Source organism: Frieseomelitta varia, unplaced genomic scaffold, assembly GCF_011392965.1.
Source record: "Frieseomelitta varia isolate USP_RPSP 00005682 unplaced genomic scaffold, Fvar_1.2 scaffold_182, whole genome shotgun sequence".
NCBI classification, from domain to species: domain Eukaryota; kingdom Metazoa; phylum Arthropoda; class Insecta; order Hymenoptera; family Apidae; genus Frieseomelitta; species Frieseomelitta varia.
In genome coordinates, this window is record NW_025109550.1 from 2,151,732 (window position 1) to 2,176,078 (window position 24,347).

General features: G+C 35.5%; 2 protein-coding genes and 2 long non-coding RNA genes across 8 annotated transcripts in view; 2 read left to right on the forward strand and 2 right to left on the reverse strand.

Annotated features, from left to right (window-relative positions):
• The first annotated feature begins 93 nt into the window (after window positions 1-93).
• LOC122538943 lies at window positions 94-2,694 on the forward strand. Of its 3 annotated transcripts, XR_006308951.1 has the most exons (3): window positions 105-1,188; window positions 1,264-1,538; window positions 1,625-2,694. It is a non-coding gene; the product is annotated as an uncharacterized LOC122538943 (long non-coding RNA). The 3 variants fall into 3 exon arrangements; XR_006308950.1 differs by having other exon boundaries at window positions 94-1,188; window positions 1,264-2,694; XR_006308952.1 differs by having other exon boundaries at window positions 94-1,188; window positions 1,273-2,694.
• An 84-nt stretch (window positions 2,695-2,778) lies between these two features.
• LOC122538932 (ATP-binding cassette sub-family C member 4-like) lies at window positions 2,779-11,874 on the reverse strand. 2 transcript variants are annotated; one of them, XM_043673441.1, is made up of 18 exons: window positions 11,659-11,874; window positions 11,454-11,578; window positions 11,259-11,369; window positions 10,670-11,060; window positions 10,223-10,354; window positions 9,905-10,096; window positions 9,483-9,791; window positions 8,859-9,398; window positions 8,187-8,492; window positions 7,833-8,024; window positions 7,257-7,755; window positions 6,892-7,122; window positions 5,805-6,041; window positions 5,425-5,687; window positions 4,710-5,149; window positions 3,701-3,830; window positions 3,101-3,324; window positions 2,779-3,062 (listed from the first exon to the last, which is right to left on the reverse strand). In XM_043673441.1, the coding sequence occupies exons 2-17, from the start codon at window positions 11,525-11,527 to the stop codon at window positions 3,118-3,120; spliced, it is 4,254 nt and encodes a 1,417-aa protein (XP_043529376.1). In that variant the 5' UTR covers window positions 11,528-11,578; window positions 11,659-11,874; the 3' UTR covers window positions 2,779-3,062; window positions 3,101-3,117. The 2 variants fall into 2 exon arrangements, with proteins under 2 accessions (XP_043529376.1, XP_043529377.1); XM_043673442.1 differs by lacking the exon at window positions 11,659-11,874 and having other exon boundaries at window positions 11,454-11,599.
• A 292-nt stretch (window positions 11,875-12,166) lies between these two features.
• LOC122538933 (ATP-binding cassette sub-family C member 4-like) overlaps window positions 12,167-24,347 on the reverse strand; it is a 35,423-nt gene continuing 23,242 nt past the window's right edge. For both annotated transcript variants that reach the window (XM_043673444.1, XM_043673443.1), the window contains exons 2-16: window positions 21,640-22,195; window positions 19,726-19,836; window positions 19,501-19,635; window positions 18,848-19,052; window positions 18,196-18,418; window positions 17,234-17,890; window positions 16,415-16,917; window positions 16,046-16,327; window positions 15,746-15,975; window positions 15,165-15,664; window positions 14,851-15,081; window positions 14,431-14,765; window positions 14,096-14,341; window positions 13,701-14,003; window positions 12,167-13,541 (exon numbers count right to left, since the gene is read on the reverse strand). In XM_043673444.1, the coding sequence (XP_043529379.1) occupies window positions 13,401-13,541; window positions 13,701-14,003; window positions 14,096-14,341; window positions 14,431-14,765; window positions 14,851-15,081; window positions 15,165-15,664; window positions 15,746-15,975; window positions 16,046-16,327; window positions 16,415-16,917; window positions 17,234-17,890; window positions 18,196-18,418; window positions 18,848-19,052; window positions 19,501-19,635; window positions 19,726-19,836; window positions 21,640-21,713 (4,176 nt within the window). In that variant the 5' untranslated portion in view covers window positions 21,714-22,195 and the 3' untranslated portion in view covers window positions 12,167-13,400. The remainder of the gene's footprint in view (window positions 13,542-13,700; window positions 14,004-14,095; window positions 14,342-14,430; window positions 14,766-14,850; window positions 15,082-15,164; window positions 15,665-15,745; window positions 15,976-16,045; window positions 16,328-16,414; window positions 16,918-17,233; window positions 17,891-18,195; window positions 18,419-18,847; window positions 19,053-19,500; window positions 19,636-19,725; window positions 19,837-21,639; window positions 22,196-24,347) is intronic.
• Window positions 22,194-22,972, forward strand: LOC122538944. Its single transcript, XR_006308953.1, has 3 exons — window positions 22,194-22,363; window positions 22,507-22,598; window positions 22,672-22,972. It is a non-coding gene; the product is annotated as an uncharacterized LOC122538944 (long non-coding RNA).

Sequence of the window (24,347 nt, forward strand, 5' to 3'; positions counted from 1 at the left end):
CAATTTCGATCAAAAAAAATTTTTCAATTTCAGTAAAAAAAAAAAAAAATTTTTTTTTAAAACTGTCGCTATCTTTTCGTTTTATAGGATGGGCCAAAAATCACTTCCTGAAATAAATCCGTATTTTAAAGGAATAATTTTTAAAATATAATGAAACAATCATGTTTGAACGTAAATTCAGTTTAAAAACAATAAAATTTGTTGTTTCTTATCTCTCGATGTTTTATTAAAAAGAAAAAAAAATAGGTGGGAAGAAACTTTTGGCCCACCCTGTATTATCTCTCGTCGCGTGTTTGACGATTATTCATTAACGATTCCTTAGTCAGAAAGTCAACTAACTAATAATTTTCGTACGCGTACGTATACAAAAATTAGTGAAATATATTCTTATTAACCGAGACGAAATTGAAAAAAAAAAAAATACCAGTCGAATAAAGTAAATAAAGTATAATAGAAGAATAGAAAAGGGACTAGAAGATATTTCTGCAGACACATTCTAAAGAAAAAAAAAAGAAAAAAAGAGAGAGAGAGAGAAGGATTATTCGTAAAAACGTCGCTGTTATACAATATTTAGTACTACCGTTTATAGATGCACTTACAAAGTAAAGTTAAAACATAGCTGTGACACAAAGTGTTGGGAGATACTGATACTATAATTTACGATTATAAAGCACACGAGATAATGTTAAAACGTTGTTATTAAAATATAATTATTGCTGTTACTACTGAACAACTGATACGTATTATTTGAACGAAGGAAGTGGGGAGAGATACTCGCCTACTCCGGTTTGTTTACAATTAAATGAAAACGATCGATCGCGAAACGAACGAAATCCGATCGATCGGTGTGTTTTCGAGCCGGAAAAATTGGATCCTCGATCGCGACGTACGAGGTACAATATTCAAAGAAACAAACAAAATCAAACATAGTTTTTAATTCAGACTATGATAATAGATTACGATTACGATTGAGGTTATAATTAAGCACCGCTGTATAGAGGACTGAAAGTAAAATTCCGAGAGATTCAGCGATTAAATTGAAATAGAAAGAAAATGAGCAAGAAACGATAAGTAATGTTAAGTGCTATTCGAGAGTTAGAACGATTAATGTATTATGTATCTAGCCTTTAGAGGACGTACATACAAATTAGAAGTGGAGTATCTAACACCTGGGATCTGTATCACACTGTACGTGAATTCTTTGTAAGATCTTTTTTTTTTTTAATTGTTTCTCTTTCTTGTTTATGATCAAAACAATCACAGTGTTCAAAGGTCGAGAGATTTTACAAGATCGTTTTACAATGATGAAGATGACACATCGTACGTGATCGCAAATCATTCTTCCTGTATAAGTTCGAAGGAATTCGAAGAGTAGTCGCATACTTTTTCCTGAAGATTCGCAACGAATTTCGGAACTGTGAAATGGATTCAATCACCGAAAAGAGAAAAAAAAAAAAAAAGAAAAATGAAAAAAAAATAAATAAAAGACGCACTTCCATCTATGTAATAATCTATAAGAACTGAATGTACATACCATGGTCTGCTTAAAATCATCTTCAATTCTGATATCTGAATATGATATATTGCATGAACTTAATGAAATAATTTTGCTCGTTTGTTTTAGGTATGAGAAGGAAGGAAAAACCAAAAACAGGGCATTCGACACTTTCCTATTTCTTCGAAGAAATTGATTTCGGAATTTTATAATTTAGGAAAGTGGAAATCATTAAATTGTAAATTTGTAATTCAGTTGGCTGGAAATTATTAAATTACAAATTCACAATTCAATTGGCTGGGAGTTGTTAAATTGTAAATTCATAATTCAGTTGGCTGAAAATTGTTAAATAATAAATTCGCAATTTAGAAATTGTTAAATTGTAAATTTACAGTTCAGTTGGCTGAGAATATGTTAAATTGTAAATTCATAATTTAGTAGGTTGATATCTATGACCTGTTTTGTTCTACACAATTATGTAATTTTCAACGTGATAGTTTCGAGGTTAGTTTTACATTTAGATATCCGAATGACGCTATCTTACGCAGACCATGTAGCTCAACATAAGTAGCGTTTATTAGAAAGATAACTTTTACGGGGGAGCTCGACTCGAGTCGTTCCTTCCCCCTTCCAACTATTCTAATCCAGATACACACGAAAGAGTTAGAGTTTTGAGAGAAATACATTTTATGAAGAGTAAAAAGAGATAGAGAGAGAGAAAGAGAGAAAGAGAAAAGAGTATACTTATACTTAGGCTCTACTTTAGTAACGAATTTACTTAAGAGAGGGAAGAGAATCCGAATATTATATATACATATTATACATTTAAGACTTGTACCCGAATCGTGTACCCGTTCGTTTAAAAAATTTGTAGAAGACGAGAAACCAAGAAAAAAAAACAAAAAAAAGAAAAAAAAACGAAAATGATCTATTGTATTAAGGGGTCTAAAGGATAGATTATAGAACATATTGCCTTTTACAAACGTAAGGATGACAAGGAAGTCGCGCATAATCTCATCTAGGAGTAAAGAGAGACATTAACGATTATTCCAGTACACTACAATCTAATCTAGTAGAACTAGTTGCCAAACCAATACAAGTTAACTGTCTTCTAAAAGAGAAAACCATTCCTTCCTTTCGTCGATTAATTTGTAAACGTTCCAGCTTTGATTTTTGTTATCTCCAGAGAAAGAGAGAGAGAGAGAGAGAGAGGGGGGGGGGGAAGAAAAAAGAAAAAAAGTAAAAAATACAGGAGAGAAAGAGAGAATTGTAAAGTTCCTTTCTTTTGCAGCAACGCGTTTCGATTTCGACAAACTCGCGTTCTGCGTGTCCCTGCGGTTGATTTCCTCGAAACAACGTCGTTTAATAATCCGACGACGTAACTACTCGATTCACAGATTGTTAATTTAACGGCGAAACGCAATGAGAGACGCGGGGCACGAGGGAGAACAGGTTTGAAGGGAAGAGAGAGTTTCTTTCGTTTTGTTTGAGCCACACGTTTGTATTGATACTTTCGATTTTAAATAAATACGAAAAATTGCGAACGATCCTTCCTCCTTCTTTGGTCCTGCACATCATTGCTCGCCCCACCGTGCTTCTCGCTTTTAATTTAGGAACTTCTTCTAGAGGGAGCTCTGCATGTCCGTCGAGTCGCTTCTCGTGGACGGTGTTCTCGAAGTGTCCACATTTATCTCCCTGGTGTCTTTCGCGTAAGCCAGCTGTGCTTGATCGCGAAGGGACTGCGCCATCAACACTCCTGTGTTGTTCACCATTTGCGAGAACATACCCTGAGGCTTGTCGCGCAACAACTCGTAAGGGCGACCAAATTCCTGTGATATATTATAAGGGTGATTCACGTGACTTGCATACCCGAAATAATATTTAAGTTATGCCATGTCTAATGAAAAGTTATTTAATGGAAAAGTTGTATGATTCTGTGGGGTAACAAAATATGGCGTATTAATTTTTTCTGAGTTTCCAAATTCTCAAGGTCATTATTTTTTTTCTTTTTTTATTGGACCATACATTTCTTTTTTTTTTTCATCATAAATGGAAAGTATATTAAATTACAAGTAAAAATGTGTTGATTCTAAACGTAAAATACATTTTGCCTCCCTTAAAACCATGCAACTTTTGCATTAAACAATTTTTCATTAGACATGATATGTCTGTTACATTTCTAGTTAATTTTAACATATATCATACCGCTATATTACCAAAGTCCATCACGATGATCCTGTCGCTGTCGATAATGGTCTGCAAACGGTGAGCAATCGTAATGACAGTGCAGTCAGCAAATCTCGTTCTTATGGTTTTTTGAATTAGATCGTCCGTGCTGAAAAAGATCACGCGTGAACATAGAATGAAACGTTTTTTGAATATTAACACTGGAACTAATACCAATGATTAAATGACTTGCATTAGGGAAAATTAAAGGGTTAGAGTAAAAAAAAAAAAAATAGAGAAACTTAGTAGTACAATAGAGTGCATATACATGTGCGTGTATATATATATATATATATATATATATTATAAAGTATTGTAGTATATTTGTAGTACTGTAGTACTACGTTATAGTATATATGGTATATTTATAAATATTATACTATAAAGTACTGTAAAATATTATAAATTATAAAGAGAAACTTTGTATAATATTATAAATATTATTTGTATTGTATAATATACAAAGTTTCTCTACTTTGTATATTATACAATACGTTATTATACGAAACTTTGTATATTATACATTTGTATAATATACAAAGTTTCTCTTTATAATTTATAATATTTTACAGTACTTTATAGTATGATACTTATAAATATACTAAATATACTATAATATAGTACTACAGTACTACAAATATATCATAATACTTTATAGTATAAATATATAGTAAACTTATAATACTTCACAGTGCTATATGGTAGAATGGAGTATACAATACAGTATACAATATATGGTAGAATGAAATTTTTATCTATGCATGAGTTTTTTTCTACAAGTTTTTATCTATATATTTTACGAAAAATTATTTAAACGTCTTTGAAAATACACTATTATTATGTCTGCAAAATATCTAACAAAAATTATAAATTACTCGTTTTGATAATTAGTCACTTTGGTAGTTCTAGTGTTAAAATTACTGTTATGAATACTGAGATAATATTGTATTCAAATGTTAATGCAACATTAAATTAATGTTAGAATTACTGCGTATCGATATTGGCTGTAGCCTCGTCCAACACTAGTATCCGATTGTTCTTCAAAACTGCTCTGGCCAGACATATCAGCTGCCTCTGTCCAATGCTCAAATTACTTCCACCGGACATCACCATCTGATCCAGCGTAATATCGTTCAACTCAACTTGTCGGAGGCTATCCCACAGCAGCGTGTCATCGTAGCTGCGAAACGGATCCAAATTGTGACGCAGCGATTCGGAGAACAAAAACGGTTGCTGAGGGATGATCGATATCCGCGAGCGTAACTCGTGCAAGCCCAACGTCTTGGTGTCTTTCCCGTCGATTCTGATTTCTCCTTCTAGTCCCTCGACGAATAACCGGAAGAGCGCCGATATCAACGACGACTTCCCTGCGCCGGTTCTACCTACCACGCCAACTTTCCATCCAGCTTCTATCGTCAGATTTAAATTCTGCGCAAATGGAAGGAGACAAAGAATATAAAATAATTAGGACAAACGATTTGCAGTTAAATGTAAAATAATTGACATAGACAATTCTTGGACAATTAAATATAAAATAACGTGAAATGAAAAATGATATGACACATAAATTAAAATAATCAATTCTTGAGCAAATAATGTGAAATGAAAAGTATGAAATATAAAATAATTGCATTGAACAATACAATTTATATGTAAATATGAAATAATTAAAATAAACAATTCTTGTTCCTGGTTCTGGTCACCTTCAACACAGGGGCTTCTTCCTTGTCATACTTCATGCTGACATTATTCAGAGTCACTTGTCCGTGTTTCGGCCAGTCCGCCGGCGGAGGATCGTCACTGGTCCACGAAGGTTCCTTGGGCAAATTGGTGTACTCTAGGATCCTCTCCACGGACGTTGTATGAGATATCATTTCGCCACTTCGCTTCACTACATGTTGCAGGCTACCGATTATACCCAACGATTGCGATATAGCCAAACCAACATTGCCTCCAAGGATGCTATCTAAAGTTATAGACAATTTTAGGACAAACGATTTTAATCGCAAACGTTTGAACGTATAGTGTGGTGAACTGTGGTGAATTGTAGCGAATAGCAGAGTTGTAGTTTGAGAAGCATTACCTGTGTTCATTATAGCGAAAGAGAAACAAATGCAGGCGATGAACAGCGTCACGACGAAATCCATGTACAGACCAAAAATTACAGGCACAACTATACTCATGTGCCATGCACCGGTGTGTACATCTTGCAAGTCGTCGAACTGCTTTTGCAATAACTCCACAGTATTCGATCCACTGCTTCTAATGGTGGTCAGTCCGCTTAGCGTGGCGTTTACGTGAGAGAATACAGGGCTCTTTGCTAAATATTCAAGATTTGCTAGACTTTAGATTTACTGAATATTATACTACACAGAGTGTCCCAGTTTAATCTATAAATGTAATTATTTCTATAAATGAAATTATTTGTCATTTAAGAAAATGTCTCAAATGCATTTTTTTTCTGTTTTAAGAGGATAGTAAATTTGGTTTACACTTAGTTTGTCTCTAGACAGACGAGTGTAATAGAATAGTAATGAAGGTCATTACTATTTTTTCAAGTACAGTTGTGTAATTTTCTTTTACATCAGGCGTTCTCTACAAAATAATATTAATCTATCTACGTCTAAAATCCATTAGTTTAGGAGATACTTTTTTTATAAAATCTATGTATAAAAGACAAGAACAGTATGAATGCAAGAATATTGCTCTTGTTTCTTTTCATTTTTCACATGATTGATCTTAAAAAACAAAATATCTTCTGAAGTAATTTTTGATACACATAGATTAATACTTTTTTACAGAAAATTACATTGGTTTGCCTCTGTTTAGAGACAAACCAAATGTACCAAATTACTGGCCTCTCGAAACAGAAAAAATTGCACTCGAGACATTTTTTAAATGGCGAATAATTATATTTATAGATTAAAATGGAACACCCTGTGTATTCTATAATTTATAATATTTTATATATAATTATTCTACGTTATTACTAGTATTCTATATTATTATTAGTATTATATATACTATAATACGTTTTATATTCTATATTTCATATATTTATAATGTTCTATTTCTAAATATTCTCCAACAATCTATGGGCATTTACATTTCGATATCTTCTGAAAATGGATGAACGTTATGAAGTATTGTAATAACCGCGAAACACTTGCCTATACCCTCGAGACGCCTGATACTCTGTGCGGTTCTCAGAAACGCCCTCCTCCCGAAGAGAAATAGAACGAAAAACGCCATTAACGGGATTAGCATCCAATAATTCACAGTCACCACCATGCAAATGATACCGATTATCATAAGAGACATCTGAATGGTCTCTAGCATCACCTTCGGCATCACTTCGTCCACGGAACCCATGTCCTTGGAAAATCTGTTCAATATCCTTCCTGCAAAAACGAACAAAGTTTCCATCGTCATTCTAACATGCATCGGCGTTCCTTAGACGAACGGACAGTTTCTATAAACGTACGCGGTGGTTAATCCCACCAAATAAATTGTATAAGATATAGAGAATATCTACCAGAAACGTTATCATGAAAAAAGGTCATCGTTGCTTGTAATATGTTGGAGAACATCGCGTCGTGAAGATTCTTACTAGCGTTTGTGCAAACCTCCATGAAAAACATGTTTTTGACGAATGTTATCACGATGCAGGAAACGATGCAAAACGTATACACGTATATAGCGTCGGCGGTGTCTAAGAGGCCGTGTTTGTCCAAATTGAACACACGCGACAATGCTGTATCGTTCAACACGTAAAACGAATACTGAGGCTTGAACGAATTGTTCCTGTTCAACGATCTTCTTATGATTTCGATGTTCGTCCAGTAGGTGACCCAATAGTCGTTGCCAGTCATTGTCACTTGCGACAAAATGAACATAACTAACAAAGCAATCAAGGCGTAAATCGAGCCACCGTTCTGAAAGTATTTCTTGTAGATTTTGTTGGAGAAACGACTGGTTGCCACCGCTTCGTCATTGTCCGGCACTGACATACAGTCTTCGTAGTCGTAGGAAACCTGAAAATGTACCATCATACTGCAAATTAATTTGTTTTAATTGTAACGCTGTGACATTACATTATGTCGTTCATTACCACGCTACTGTTGGCAGATATCACGGAAGACAACCTACGGACACCACTTCTGCTGGGTTTTCTCTCGAGATTTTCGGAGGCTTCGTTTTGCTTCTTAGCCTCCGTCAACATTTCGATGCGATTCATTATCTTCGTGAAATTTTCGTTCGACTTGGACAGCTCCTCGTACGTTCCGTACATACTTATGGAACCCTTATGAATTATGAGAAGCAATAATTACAAGTTGTACAATTAATTAATTAGTACTGGGAATGAAATTTATGAGAGGTCTCTTTAAAAATTTCAGGGCTAGCCTTTAACGAATTTTAAAATTCACTCCCTGTTGTATTCTGGAGTTTGGTGGAAAAAATTTACTCGGTCCAATACTGCAACGGTGTCAGTCTGTTTGATAAATTGTAACTGGTGGGTGACCAAGATTCTGGTAGCCCCGCGAAGGTAGTTTTTGATACACCTGTGGAAAAGATGCTTGGCCACGCGTGAATCCACCGCGCTCAAAGGATCGTCCAACAAATAAACGTCCGCTTTCCTGTAGACCGCCCGCGCCAGATTCACTCGCGCCTTTTGCCCTCCGGACAAAGAGGACCCGCCTTCGCCTACGTTGCTCATGTCGCCGTAAGGCAGCTGTTGGAAATCCTTGGTCAACGCGCAAACTCTCGTTACCTGAAACGTATTCACTTTAAACTTTCTCTCAACCACATTTAATACAATTAATACAATTAAATGCATTTGATAGAATTGAGTTTCTCAAGAAGTTGAAGAAATGCTCAATTAGGTGATATTGGAAGTATACGTAGCTCTTTCCAATAATCGTTTTAACAAACGATTTTGTAAATTGAGCAATCAATTTTTATTTTTCTACCATCAACTCTTTCAATTCTACTAATTCTATAATTAATTAAACTTATTCTATAATTTTATAATCAGCTAAACTCATAGAATTCTACTAATTCTATAATTAACTAAACTACTTAATAAACCAATTCTACCGTTGACTTCCAATATTGAATGTATGTCGACAGAACCTACAGCCGTGTATCTCTCCTTGTCGTACGGCTGCCCAAAGAGAATATTGTCCCTGACAGATCCAGAAAAGAGCCAAGCATCCTGGCTGGCGTAAGAAATTTTCAGATGCGGAATGTTGCTCGCGTACCCCCGTCTGTCGAACACGAGGTCGTTGTCCAGTGATTCGCAGTACAGTTTTATCTTTCCAGCTCCTAGACGAAGTTCTTTCAAAAGAAGGTGTAAGATGGAGGATTTGCCTGAGCCCACTGGACCGACCAGGACGCACAAATCTCCACCTTTGATCTTGACGGAGAGGTTGCACAAGGTCGGTGGTAGCTGGTTGGGAATCCAGTTCGCCGACACTCGTTCCAGCTCTATCGAGACTGCCACTTGCTCGTCGACATTGTTCGAGTTCAAATTTTGGTTCGCGTTCATGGTTCGCATCTTGATAGATTCCACGCTCCGTTTCTCCATATTCTTCCTCTTGAATTTCAAGGCACCGTTCTGGTATGCTCGGTTCAACGTTCTTTCCTCGTTCGTGTATTCCTCCAGTAACAAAAATTTCTGGCAAAAAGAGGTAATTTGTATTTGTTAAAAGAAACGAGAGTACGTGAATATGTTAGAATAAAAATTCATGTGTCAAACAACTTGTAATCTCTTGATGGACACGAAAGTCTCCCCGCTCAGTAGAAGAGCGTGTGGGAAGAAGAGCGTGGTCGTGATCTGAATGATCTGGAAGTAGCTGAACATCATGAACGTTAACTCCGCTTTCATCTCGTTCCCCAGTGCAATGTACGTTATGAGAGCCACGAAGAGAACGACACGATTCACGAAGGCCGCGAGAGCAAGATGCGATGCACGGATATACGAGCTACTTCTGATTGCCTTGCTTTCCACAGCACGTATATTTGTAACGATTTTTCTAAATGGCTTCTCCCAGGCGTACATTTTGATCACCTGAAGAGACAGCAAATTTTTCACATTACGTCTCCAGCGAGGAAAATAAATGAATCTGAATGGTAGGATGCAACAGTTTATCTCGAGAATTTCTATTCTCGTTTATCCATTACCTGGATACCACCTATAAATTCGTTCATAAGTTGCATCCTCTTGTCCGTCCAGGAGGCAATGGTTTCTCTAAATTTTTGGGTCATTGTAAGGAACATGGTGCTAGTCGGAACAGTTATCAGCAGAATTATTACGACGCCAATTAAACTTGCAGTTCCCAGCTTGTACCACATTATCATGGCCACGATGATCATCTAAAAATTAAGTCCAAGTTAAAAGGAAATAAAATAAGTGCAAGAGTTTTCGGTATAAAGAAATAAGGGATCTCTCTCTCTCTCTCTCTCTCTCTCTCTTTCTTTGCTTTTGGTAATTAAATTTACTTGAACGGGCGTTATCCAAAGGAAGTTCAAGTAACAGCATAATTCGTCGAAGCGGCTGACGTCGTTGCTGAGAAGATTCACAACCTGGCCAGCGCTCATTTGAGTCAAGGCCCCTTTATCAAGCCTTAATATCTGCAACTCAGCAAAATAACAATCAGGAAATCAGCAACTGATAATTTTAATGACAGCACAATTATGAAAGCATGTCAGTCTTATCGAGGAATGCATATGAGCACGATACATATATTTGCGTTGGCAATGTTATCAACTTGAAGCAAATTTCAACCAATTATCTAATATCGTCTATAGAAAAAAAAAAAAAAAAAAAAAAAAAAAAAAAGAAAAATATTACGTTCGAACGCGAGAGTGTATTCCACTCTGTTTTTCACAACTTCTCGAAACATAGAGATTAGCGAATTATAAATATGAATTTGTTAAATTCAACACCTTTCTATAAATTAACGAGCAACAAGCGACCCTTATCCTCATGCCAATCTCCTGCGACCAGAGATCGCTATGGTGCATGAAGAACACTGAAAACATCAGGCAAAGTACTAAATAGCAGACGTAGGATAGAACTTCGTTTTTCGTGGTGATTTCTGCAGCCTCGTCGTCGACCTTGAAGTAGCTGACGATCCACGAGAGTATAAGTGTGGTGAATACAAGCAGTCCGACGTATTGGACCGCCAAAAGGATGCCAACAAACAAATATTCCTTCCAAAATACACGAATCAGAGCTCTCTCCAGACGAGGGGAAACGTCGTTCTTCTTCGATTGGTCCTCGTACTGCGTTTCTTTCTTCTTCTGCTCCCATTTCTGAAGTTCTTGGTTCCAGGATCTACAACAAACAAAGAGAGAGAGAGAGAGAAAGTTCACTTCTATCGTATAAATAGAATCTCAATTGGCTGCTGATTATTATTCTAATATTATTTCAGCTATCAGTGTGCACAGCTACCACAGAAATTTGAAATTTGTGCGACTCATCGTGACGAAGAAACCCAACTGCGTGCTCAAAGGGTTAATTATGTATGCTCACTTTTGTAACTGATCCGTGACTGTTTTCGACGAATGCGATTTCAGAGGATGATACAGATCCGACAACGTGAGCACTCTTCTAATACCATTCACGTATATGTCTTTCATCCATCTAAAAGTAATTAGAACAATAAATGTCATTGCACAGCAATTGTACATAATTACACATACACAGTGACAACAGAGAAAGATATACCCGAAAAATAATCGACTAATTGGATTTGCAGTTTCCTTCGGATTTTGTTTGGTGTATGCGAACTTCACTTCCATGTTCCTCTTTCTTTCATTGATACCGCGTCCACCGAGCGATTACTCGTCAAACTACCAAGCACATACTATTTATTGCACCACTTATAACAACTGATAAATTCTGAATAATGCATTCCAAAAGTAAGGATTACCTTGAGCAACCATGAATTTGTCGTTTTTCGTTTCACTCGAATGCAAAATCACGTTGGAACTCCAATGAAACAAGTACGTACGTGACACTGCAGCACATTATTTGTAGTCGTATTTTTTTCGTAAAATACATTTCGCCCTCGCCGTACGTTGCAGTTCGTTTTCAACGTTTGCGCGTTTTAAAATTCGCGCGCAATGGGCAATCCGCTACGACCAATAGACTTGCGACCAATGGCGCGCGTAATAATTTCGACCAATAAGCGTTCGTCTTTTCAAAACGTGCAGAAACTTGTCTCCATAATTGGTTCGAACATTATTACAATATTATATTAAACTGAATTAGTAGGTGACTATAGTAAAGTATATAGTACACTACATATAGTATACTACATTAGTAGGAGTAATATTTTTTGAACGATACGTCTCGACGTGACAAAAAAGGTCACCCGTAAAACTGAGACAAAAATTACCTACGCACCAATATTATTGAAATAAATCATTCCGTTGGCGTATTATAAAAGTAAAGTATTTTATTTACAATTCCGTATTGATCGACATGTACAATAAAAAATATAATAATATAATCGTTGAAAATTTATATCAAATTACACAATGAACACTGCACCGCTGTGTAATCCTCGCAGGTGATACCTGTTCTTAATGCCATCGATCGTATAACAATTTATCGATGGATCTATCGAGCGCTGTATTATCGTGACAAATGAATCGATTCTCGATCTCTGTTACACAACACGTGTATCTACAGTACATTTTGCATATATTGTATATAACGGGTAATAATATAGTACAGTATAGTACATCGATCTTGTATAGAAAAATACTATAAACGTTATAATAGAATAGTACATTTCTTTAAGAAAAAAAGAGAACCGTTTGATTCTTACTGCTAGTTTTTAAATCTTTGTTTTTTTTTTTGGCATTTACGTGGATGTCCAAAACTATTGAAAATTCTGAATATTTCTTTCCTCCTCCTTCTTTTTTCAATAGCAACAGACATAATAATTCTCCACGGTGTGAACTCGTAAAATACAAAGTACAAAAATTAAGTATACCTACGAACATTTGAAAGTTCGGTACGCCGCGTAACGGCATTCTGCTCGTACATTACAAGTAGACTTTGGATTTTTATGCCGACATCAATTACGCGCGAGGAGATTTCTGGAAGAACCACAAGAAAAGGGACTTCTATAAAAATATAGAACTTTAATTAAAGAACATTCTCGCTTTGAGATCCTGTTTCTTTCGTGCTCGTGCATAAAAATCCGTAATCTAGTAATAAGAAAGAAAAGTACTTGTATAAAAGTACTAATAGGAAAGAAAAGTACTTATATAAAATGTTGCAACAATCGGCGCGCAGAGAAATGTACAAAAATATTCTCTCTCGACTATTGCTTGAGACTATATTATATTATATCGATCATATAACTATATTGTATACGCTTGTAATAATACTTGGTAGGAATAAAATTAAAAATATTATTCTTGTATTGCACAAGCTCTGTCGTTTGGCAACTGAAGCGGCTACTGCAACAAGAAAGACCAATCTCCACTCTCCGAACGGCAATCCACAAGTCAGAAAATTCACAACTATCGCCTTCCTGTGCCGTAAAATGGAATATCACATGAACTTTCCACCGTTGCCGATGTAAATAGCAAACTGGCTGCTCCCTGTTACTGCAAACTCTTCAATTGTTCCAACGACCAAGCCGTTTTTATCCAGCAATCATCGTTCTCCGTATCTGGCGATGTAAGATTGCCTCGCTATCTTCACTAATTGGTCATATATAGCACGATCGGTTTCTTTGACCAATGATTTGAACTGACTGTAGCTATTTTGTAACAGTATGTGAGGATGATCAAATTCCTGCAAATGAAACCAGCATTTCGTACATGATTTAATAAAACGGGATTCAAGCTAACTAGAAAATCAATAATAAATTTTTTTATAATTTGATTGTAATTCATAATTTAATTGTAATTTACATATTTTAAGCCAACTAGACGAATAAGGAATTTTACTTACAGCCATACGACCTTTATCCATAACTAACACCTTGTCGCTGTCCATAATGGTATTTAACCTGTGAGCAATAGTAAGTACAGTGCAGTTAGCGAATTTTTTTCGTATCGTTTGCTGGATCAAGGCATCAGTTTGTGGATCCACATTGGCCGTAGCTTCGTCAAGCATAAGTATTTTATTATTTCTTAAAATAGCTCTCGCCAAACAGACCAGTTGCCTCTGGCCAACACTGTAGTTACTACCCCGATCTAAAACGCGGTTTTCTAAGCCTGTTCCTGTAGTAGTTACAGCGTCCTTCAACTCCACCTTTGTCACATACGCACAATATTACAAATTTCGACAATGAAGAAAGGAAAGAAGAAAGAAAAGTTGACTGTTACTACATTCCAACTTATTACCTCCTCGAGAACTTCCCACAGAGCCTTGTCCGTAAATTCATTGAAAGGATCCAAATTCCGTCTCAACGTGCCAGAGAATAAAACTGGGTCCTGAGGAATGATCGATATGTGACGTCGTAAATCCTCCAAACAAATAGATCCAGTGTCCACGCCATCGATTTCTATGACACCATCGATTTTGGTTAGCCTGAACAGGGCTGATATCAACGACGACTTTCCAGCTCCTGTCCTTCCCACTATACCTATCTGCAAGATAATTACGTCGATTTTATAATTTTTTAAACTGGTATCTACATTGTTTATTTTTCTCTCAACTGAACGAAAAATCCACGTACCTTTTCTCCAGGATTAATTGCAATGTTCAGACCTTTCAACACTGGAGGATCATCCTCTACGTATTTCATATAAACGCTTCTGAATTTGATTACCCCATTTGTCGGCCAATTCTTTGGTGCGTTAGCAGGAAGCGCGACTTGCTTCTCAGTTTTCTTGGCGAACTTCCCTCGGTCGCGTAAATTCGGTTCAGGTACAATTTGTGTATATTCCAATACACGTTCCACAGCCATCATCTGATTAGCAACCTCGGCATTTTGTCTCATACCCCACTGAATCATCCCAGTCATGGCCATTACCTGAGTGATGGCTAAACCCACCTCTCCACCGGAGAACGCTGCAAGAGTATCATTGAAAATCGTTCAACAGTGTGAAAACAAGAGTACACTAACTGATTGAGGAAATATTCATTTGTATCTCACATTGCTCCAATAAGAGAAAACTAAAAGTAACTAGGGACGTGAAGACGAAGCAAAAGATGTCCAACGAGAATCCAAAGGCAGTGCTTGCTACTATATACATATAAAATGTGGAGGTATGAACATCTTGCAGTTTGTCAAACTCTTTTTTCAGTATGTCCTGCGCGCGGTAGGCTCTTATGGTGGTCAATCCATTCAACGTTGCATTTAAATGAGTGAACACCGGAGATCGAGCTGTAGAAAGATTTTTGGTTCGTTGAAGACAAATCCTCTAATATCGCTGATCATTTAAATGTCTCGCAGAGATATATACTTACTCATTCCCTCCATTCTTTTAATATTTTTGCTAGTCTTCAAAAATACTTTTCTTATCCAATAAAAGACGGCACCCAAAAATGCTATCGGGATTAAGAACAGAGGATTGACTACACAGGAGACTGTTAAGGATCCAACCATCATCATGCATATTTGGCCAGCATCCAGTATAGCCTTGGGTAATAATTCGTCAATGGCTCCCATGTCTTTGGAAAATCTATTTAAAATTCGACCACTGGGATTCGTATCGAAGAACCTCATGCTCGTTCTAATTAAGGCACTGAATGCCATGTCGTGCAATTTTTGACTGCATAATATGCATACTTTGTAGAAAGTCAATGATCTCGTAATACCGATACAAAATAGCCCAACAATAATTGCAGTATAAACGTATATATAGTTATACATGGAGGAAACATCCAAATTCTCAGTTGAGGTATCATTGGTACTATTTAATTTGGCTTCCGTAATGTAATAATGCCGCATTTCTTCCGCGCTTACTCTGAAAATATTTTTAGTCTATTAATTTTCATAGTTTGTATTACACTCATCCGCAAAACTGTATTTTAAGAAAGACACTTACAAAATAGGAACAAAATAATCGTTGAGACTAGCCATAAACTGTGTACACACAAATAATAAGAGTACCAAAGAAGATAGGCACAAGTTAGCACCGGTTTGAAAGTACTTGACAAATATTGGACCTTTAACTACCCCACGCGAGGTTCCTTCTAAACCATCATTAACTTCCTCAGACTTTTCATCTTCTTCCTCATCGTCTGTTCCCCCAGTACTTGCTTCCGGAGTTCGACTCTACGAGAATATATCTATTATTCTCTCACGCACGAAAGTATGCGAGCGTAACAGGATAAAATAATCTTACTCTAGTACTTGACGTTGAAAATTGTCTTTTCATACTACTCTTTTCCAAAGAGCTATCCTCGGCGGATTCTGATTCAGCCGCTAGTAATTCAGCGTATTCTGGTCGCTGATTCAATAAATCTTGAAAATGAGAAAATACGGTGACCTTCCCTTGCTCTACAAGTATTATGGTATCTACATTTTTCACGTACTGCAACTGGTGAGTAGCCAAAATCCGTGTTTTTCCTGCTAAGTATCGTCGCATACATTCTTCAAATAAATGTTTACTAACATGAGTATCAACCTAGAATTTATAAAATAATATAATATAGGTCTTATGTAAGCAGTTAACTCACTCTAAAGTGTGAAACATTGGTTTTAAGATACTCACAGCACTCAACGGATCATCCAGTAAATAAATGTCCGCTTGCCTATACAAAGATCTAGCTAAATTAATCCTAGCTTTCTGCCCTCCCGATAAAGAACTACCTCTTTCCCCAACGATTGTCTGATCACCCTGCGGGAATTGCTTAAAGTCGCTCTGAAGCGAACAAGCTTTCACAACTTTCTGATATCGGTGACGATCGTAAGGCTGTCCAAAAAGTATATTCTGTCGAACAGTGGACCCGAAAACCCACGCCTCTTGTCCGGCGTAGCTTAAACTTCCGTTCACTCTAACATGACCACCTGTTACATTTATCTCTCCAAGAACAGCCGACAGCAATGAACTTTTCCCAGCCCCGACCGTTCCTATAATGGCGTACATCTTTCCTTTTTCTATTTCAACGTTTACGTTTTCAAGGGTATTCTCAATTTGACTTGGTTCCCATTTGGCTGTCAAGTTACACATTTTCACTGCGTATGTTTCATCATTTGCCGAAGAACCTTTTTTCTCTAGAAAAAAAGAAAAAGATTTTCACAAAATATTCAAAAGTTTATATTTTAATTTTATGTTTTATTTTATATATATTTTTATTTAATATAATTTCATGTTAATATTTTTATTTCACTAAAATGGTAAACGTTTTGTATTACTTTTAAAATGTTAATATATTGACTTGTGAGATATCAGAATGAAATGCAGACAAAATATGTAAAATATCTAGAGAGTGTTCCGAATGCGCTCCCCATTTCTTCAGTTACGTTCATGCAAATATAAATTTATACCAACATTTATAGTTTAGACCGTGGAAGGCAAGATAATGCTTACCCCCCATAATGTTCGCCGTATTCATCAACAAATCGCTGGCAACAACTACTAGACCATTATGTCTTCTTGTTTCTGAAGAATCGTCCAAATTCTCGTAGCCATCTACTTCATCATCGATATATGGTATATCGGGTTTAGAAATTTTGTTTGAAGTATGCTTCGAAACGCTATTAACGCTACCGTTAATACTAGCTGTGAAATTGTTCGAAGCATGACCACTGTCGTGGAACTCCTCGTATATCAGGAACTGCTGCAACCTTCTCACGGCTACCATGCACTCTGCAATCTCAGCAAAACCCCGCACGAACATTCCGGACATGGTATGCGCCAAAATATTGAAATACGAGGAGAAAACGAACACTTTGTCCGCTGACAATTCATTGCCAAATAAAAGCATACTGATCAAAGTACAGAAGAGGGCCATCCGTGTGGTGAACAAGTTGAAGGTCATGTAGATGCCTCTAATGTAGGAGCTCTTGGTAACTACTTGCAATTCCAATTTACGGGCAGTTTCGATCAGGGCGCAGAAGGGTTTTTCCCATGCGTACATCTTAATAACCTGGACTCCTGATATTATTTCGTCCATCAAACGGACTCTTTCGTCGGTTTTTATGGCAGTCTGTAGCCGAAACTTGGAGGACAATTTCCCCGTGTATGCTGAAACATAAATGTAATACCGACGATGGAGAAAATTTCAATCTTGAAGTTTGTAGCATTAACATCATCTAATTCGAGCCTTTATGCTTGCACGCTTAGAAAAAAAACGAATGATTAACTAATGTTACTAGAGTAGGATATTTTCATTAGCACACTAGCCATTCTTAATGAATACAATACTTTACACAATAACTTTATGAGTAACGTCATGTGTATTTTATACATTACTTCGTGTGATACTTCACAAGTACAAAAGCTCGAGCTTTCCCGCTCTAATAATGGAATTATCATTACCAGAAACTCACACTGAATCGGTACGACAACGAAGACCGCGGCGATACCAATCAATCCAGCGTATCCAGCTTCGTCATAAAGAAAATATGCTATGATTAACGCGGAGAGTGGCGCAGACCACATATGATGTATGAAGATGGAAACAAGATCAAATCTATTTACATCGTTGGCCACCAAATTGACTATCTTTCCCGGTGCCGTTTCACCAAGTGCCGTTTTGCTAAGTCGTAACGCCTACAAAAAAAAAAGATACAGTAAAAATTAATTTATATATGCAATTCATGTCATACATACATCTCAAATACATAAAATATACAAAATGATCCAATCCTGTATATTGGAAGAACATTACAAAGATATTTATCCAGTGTTCCTTAAAGCCTATTCTTTCTTCCAGCATTGTATTTGACAAACGTGCTTTTTTTGAAAACTTTATCATATCGTTGAAATAAGTGAATAATTCGCCGACTGCACGCGCCAGAAATTTCGAAACACGAAAATCTGGTGAATGCACACAAATTTTGGAAAAATATATGAAAGTACTTGTTACAATATTCAGTAGTGGAAACAAAACTGTGCCCAGACAGAGAATTCTTTTAAATGCATTCACAGAAATTTGAAATTGCATGAAGATCAGTCTACTGATTATTTTTTCGGCATTACCTTCCGATAAACGATAGAACACGTAGCGACTCTGATTCTTGCACCAACGTGGAACGCGCCGAAGATCGTTTGATTAAGTGAGATGACGTTCACAGCCGTTGCTATGCAAATTCCAGCAGCATATAACAGAGCAGTTTCGTATGTTTCGGTTGTGTTCTTCTTAAAGTAGCGCAGGAGCCCACCCAGGAGTATCGGTGTTCCTAATCTAAAAACAAATACAAATCAATGTAATCACGAAGTTTGGCATAGGATTGAACTTCGTTAAGAACCTAATTTGCACGCTGAGTGACGTTTGTGCTTTTGTTTCTTGATGAATATTTGTTTCTTTTTTAATATTTATTTTTCTGTTATATAATATATTTAGTATATTATATACAGCACATACAATATACTAAATGTAACAGTTATATAATACATAGTATAATATATTTTGTACATATATAGTGTATATATATTTTATGTTATATAGTAAAATGTATGTAAATGTACGCAAAATCTACAGTCACAATGTAAAAAAAGTACACATGTACTATGTTATTACTTTTAATTCTCTTTTCTTTCTTCAACGAAACAATCCAACAATATTCCAAAGTTTAAGTCAAGAAAAACAATATTCCAAAAGTTTAAGTCAAAAAAAAACAGAAGATACATACCGGATAAAAAATTCGTTTAATATCTGCATCAAAGCAAGCACAGTGTACTCCCCCAAAAAGGTACGGAAGATGGCTCTCAATAGGCTGGGGTTTCTCTTGCGCTTCTTGGAATTTTCCAGTTCGATCTTCCATCGTCTAAAAATCGTGCATATCGCAAGTTAAGTACTGATTTCTTTTTTGTTCTTTTTTTTTTTTTACTAAGTTAAATCAACGAATTATACAAACCTTTCTAATCGATCCCCAAGCACGTTCGAACGATCGGTGTACAAAGGAGTGTACAAATCTTCCGTTTGCAAGATTTTCCTATAGCCTGTCTTGAACAAGTCTAGCGTCCACCTGTGTACAATATCGGAGATTCTATAGTTACTATCTGTGAAACCGTGCAATCACATTTAACGGTATACACGATAATACGTTTCACGCAATCGTTTATCACGTCACGAACAATGGTAATACAGTTTGGATACTGTTTATTTAGTAACAGTTCATACGTCGTGCAACCAATTTGTTTCATAATTATTATCAGACAATTGCGTTAGACTAAAACATTTCGAGATAAAAGTTTTTTGGAACGGATCTCTGATGCGTAATAATAGTTGAACTCTGGAATGTGTGATTAATCTCAGACTTCTTCGCACTCTCGAAAACTTTTTTTTCTTTTTTTTTTTCTATTTTTATTTGAGGGAAATACGACAGAATTGACGACGACGTGACTCGTTTTTTCTCGTAATCCTACGACAACTATCGTTCGAAGGAATCAAACATCTTCCGGACAGAAATTCAATGTCAACACAGAATTAAGTTCATGACTTGCAAAACAACGAAAATGAGTAGAAAATTCCGCGAATGTAGAGTCACGATGCATGACAATTAATATTTATGCCACCTTGCAAAAGTTTCGTTTCAATTTACATGAGTGATTGTTCGAATTTTGTTCTTGCATAAATACCAGAATTATACTAGGATTCCTCGACTTGAATATTTTAAGTTTAGACAGTGATATTACGTATTCGAATCACTTTTCTTCACACATCTATCTTGCATCAGATGACATAATACCGAATATTACATAAAATTCAATTTAGAAGCTGAGTTTTAATTTTCTTTCTTTTGTTATAATTATAACTTGTAAAATATATTTAATTAACATAACTTGACGCAATTTAGGTTAGAGGTGAGGAGTCCTTTATCTTCGAAAAATTTTTCACGGAATTTCAAAAGAAACTAATTCGATATTTTCTCCACTTATGCGATACACACGGTAGTTTTCTCCAGCCCAGTTCTGCTGAACAGAATCAAAAATTGCCTCGGGCTAAAACGTGGCAAGGTCGTGAATCAAACAGATACTGGATACTATCTTTTGACTGTGAACTAACTTAAGACGTTATATCATACTCTAAATGAGTGCACATTTAAAAAAAAAAACAAACTGCGACATCTATTGTCATTTGTAAATAGAAGGATCATAAATACTGATCACTATTTCCATAAAGCAGATGATACATATTTTTATAAAATATATTCGAATATTTCAACCTCTTAGCAGTAAGTAACGAATATACCCACCAGAAAGAAATGGAAATTTTTTTGTATACTCGTCGTGCTCGAAAATTAATTACAATATATTCATCAAATTAAATTTTTTGTAGAATATAAAACATATTTGTAAATCTTAGATATTTTGAGACTAGACTTGAATAGTTCTTTTTACTTTTCATCATTTCTAAATATTTTCTTGCTATTAATACTCTTGCTATTAATTAGTATTAATTAAGTTAAAAAATAGAATTACTGATTTTTCGGAAGAAACTAGCGTTACTTCTTTATAAATGAATTCAATTTTACAACAGCTGCATGTGACTGTGTTCGACAAGTATAATCGTCATCGTCGATAATCGCGTCGTTCCAACGTTATCTACAATGTTTCAAAAGCGGCACCAAAAACTAAAAGATTATATTTCAAATTGTTTACTTACATTAAATTTATATTTATAAATTATGAAATATAATTCATACGATTTAATTTAATTTGATATAGTTATCAGATTATAAAACATATTTCTAAATTATAAACCACAGCTAATAAAATTGATTTTACATTTATAAATTGCGAATCAAAAAAATGATTGAGGTACTTACCACCAGAACAACACCGACAGAAAGTTGGCCTTTACTCGCGGGTTCGGTTTCTGTTTCAAATTGCTCGAATCCATCTTCCATTAATGCGTGCCGCATCAATACACTGATCCTCCGACTGCTAGTTGACAACTACCCAAACTACGATTCGACTTAGCCGATAAGGAAACAAAAAAGTATAATCAGACGCCGGACATGCGCGACGAAGTAAAAGTCGAGCAGACGAAAGCTTGATTCCCACGGAACAGGTTCTTATCGTTCGAGTAGTTTATCTGTCTGAGCCTTCTCAAATATCGGGCTAATTGTTGATTAATTGAGGTAATCACTTGAAACTTGACATGGCACAGATATAACGTAAGTACAACAAATAAATCTTCAATAATCTTGGAGATAGCGATCGCTGTTTCGGTAAAGTGTCAATTGTGAAAATGCTCAATCGATAAGTGATCTTGATGATCGGCCGAGTCCAACGGTAGATGTACCCGGAATTGAAGTTTTCAGTTCGGTCACGCGTGGAACTGTCTCGTGGAGGAGAGTAAAACACGACTGGATCGGAAACCTGTATTTAAGACAAAAAGAGATCGTGAATCAGATCCGAACGCCTTCGTGAGTGGCAGCTTCTCTTTATCTCAGTATTTGCTTCGTCACTAGTCAAACAAGCCATGTTTTTTCGACACGATGGATTACATGCATATGCATACATACAACATCAGTTACCGACAATCAAGTAAATATTTGACGAATTTTCAGTAAAAAACAATTAATTCTGTCCTTCATACGCACGAAACATCAAACATCATTTGATGTTTTTTTTAGATATTAACTGATCTATAAAGTATTTGAATACACCTCGAGACCATTTGATTCTAGAATTATGGACCATGGTGTGCAGTGGATTTATTGAAATCTATACTAAAAGATCACTGATACGTATAGTATAGACAAGGTATAGTATAGACAAGGTATTTTAATTTCCAAATTGTGTTCCATGTCATCTCTTTAGTTTTATAATTAATTAAATTATTACATTTTCAGGGCTTGAAGAGATGTAGCAGTTATTACATTAGCTTTCTATATGTTATGCCCAATGCAAAAAAATAAAAAATCAAATAATAAAAATGAACGTCTTATCGTTTGTTATTGCCATAAATTCTTCGAATAATGAATAATTCAGCAGCAAGAATAGCTAATCTACCCTTGAGTGGAATCTGTTATTGGCTTTATATCTTCTTATATCTGCCTCATATGTACCTCACACTGGTTTGTCCAATATAGCAGGGAATGTTCTTTATATCTGTTAAAAAATGTGACAGAAAAATAAAATTGTCAATTTTCACAACTACTGTAACTTTATGCAACTACATCATTGATGATTAATTATTGGACTCAAGGTTATTATTTGACCCGTTTATTTTGGAGATGGCGCAAGTGATGAAATATGACGATTTTTAAACGTCCATGTGAAGTTATTTGTGTTGAGAGAAATATAAGTATCCGAAATAACAAATACAAGCAAATCTTCCCGAAAGTTGGCATCAATTTTTCTAGGCACGTTAAACCTTAAATATCTTGATTTAAAAGCGAGGTGAAAGTTGTGCCACTTTCAAAATAAAACGGCTCGTTTTTAAAATTAGCATTATCAAGAGCAGTTATCGAAGGCGAAAGATCAGTGAAACAATGAAAACAAGTGGAAACAAGAATGTAAAAATCTTCGTGAGTGATTCGAGGAATCTGTAATTTGATAACATTTATCTTCTCGTGTTACTAATTATACTAATGTATAGTTGTGTACAATGATGTACTATCAGTTTAAAGAAAGCGTTATATATGCATAAGAATGAATTATTTATCATTTTGACTTGATACATATACTTAAATATAAATGCCTAGACAAACGATAACCGATACGAGCATATTCTATGCGCAAAAATTAGTAAAAAATGTAGAATATTTTTTCGTTTAAGGCGTCATTTTCAAAAAAATAAATTTCGAATGTTTCGTTAACAATTAAATAATAAAATTAATATATTATGTATACATATAATTTTATTATTAAACGAAAAACGAAAAAACGAAAAAATATTATTCTACATTTTTTACTATCTTTTGCACGTAGAATATGCATGTATTGGTTATCTGTCTAGTATGAAATTATACATATTTAAGTATACTCGATAAATTTTCAAACTCGATATTTTGAGAACAAAGGCTTCAGTGAAAAAATTTTATTCTTCCTTTTCGATACATTTTTACGTGTAGAATCGTCTCCTACAATTCTTTTCGATTGGCCACGAATTGTGAGACACCCTGTATATATTGTAATATATACGCAACGAAACAATTATTTTATAACTATTAACCCATTACGTTTCGTTTGAAATTGTTTTATTCAACACACGTGAATTCTAACCTATTAATTGTATATGGTTTGGTCGCTCGTTACGGTCAGCAATCAGTTGCCAACGCAAGCGATTAAAGTTATGAAAGAATTCTGTCGATTTTCATTTCTCCTTTCATCCAGACATTCTATTGTAATTTTATTGAATTCTCAAAGCATCGAAACACTTGGTGTCGCTCTGATAAACTATCTTTTCTGACTTCCGTCTTATTGTTTAGTCTTCCAATCAGTGAGGCTAAACGCATCATCTTACATTTATCTCTGCTCGTGAAGTACACTAGAATTTTCCAAATGCGTTGCTTAATAGAAATTC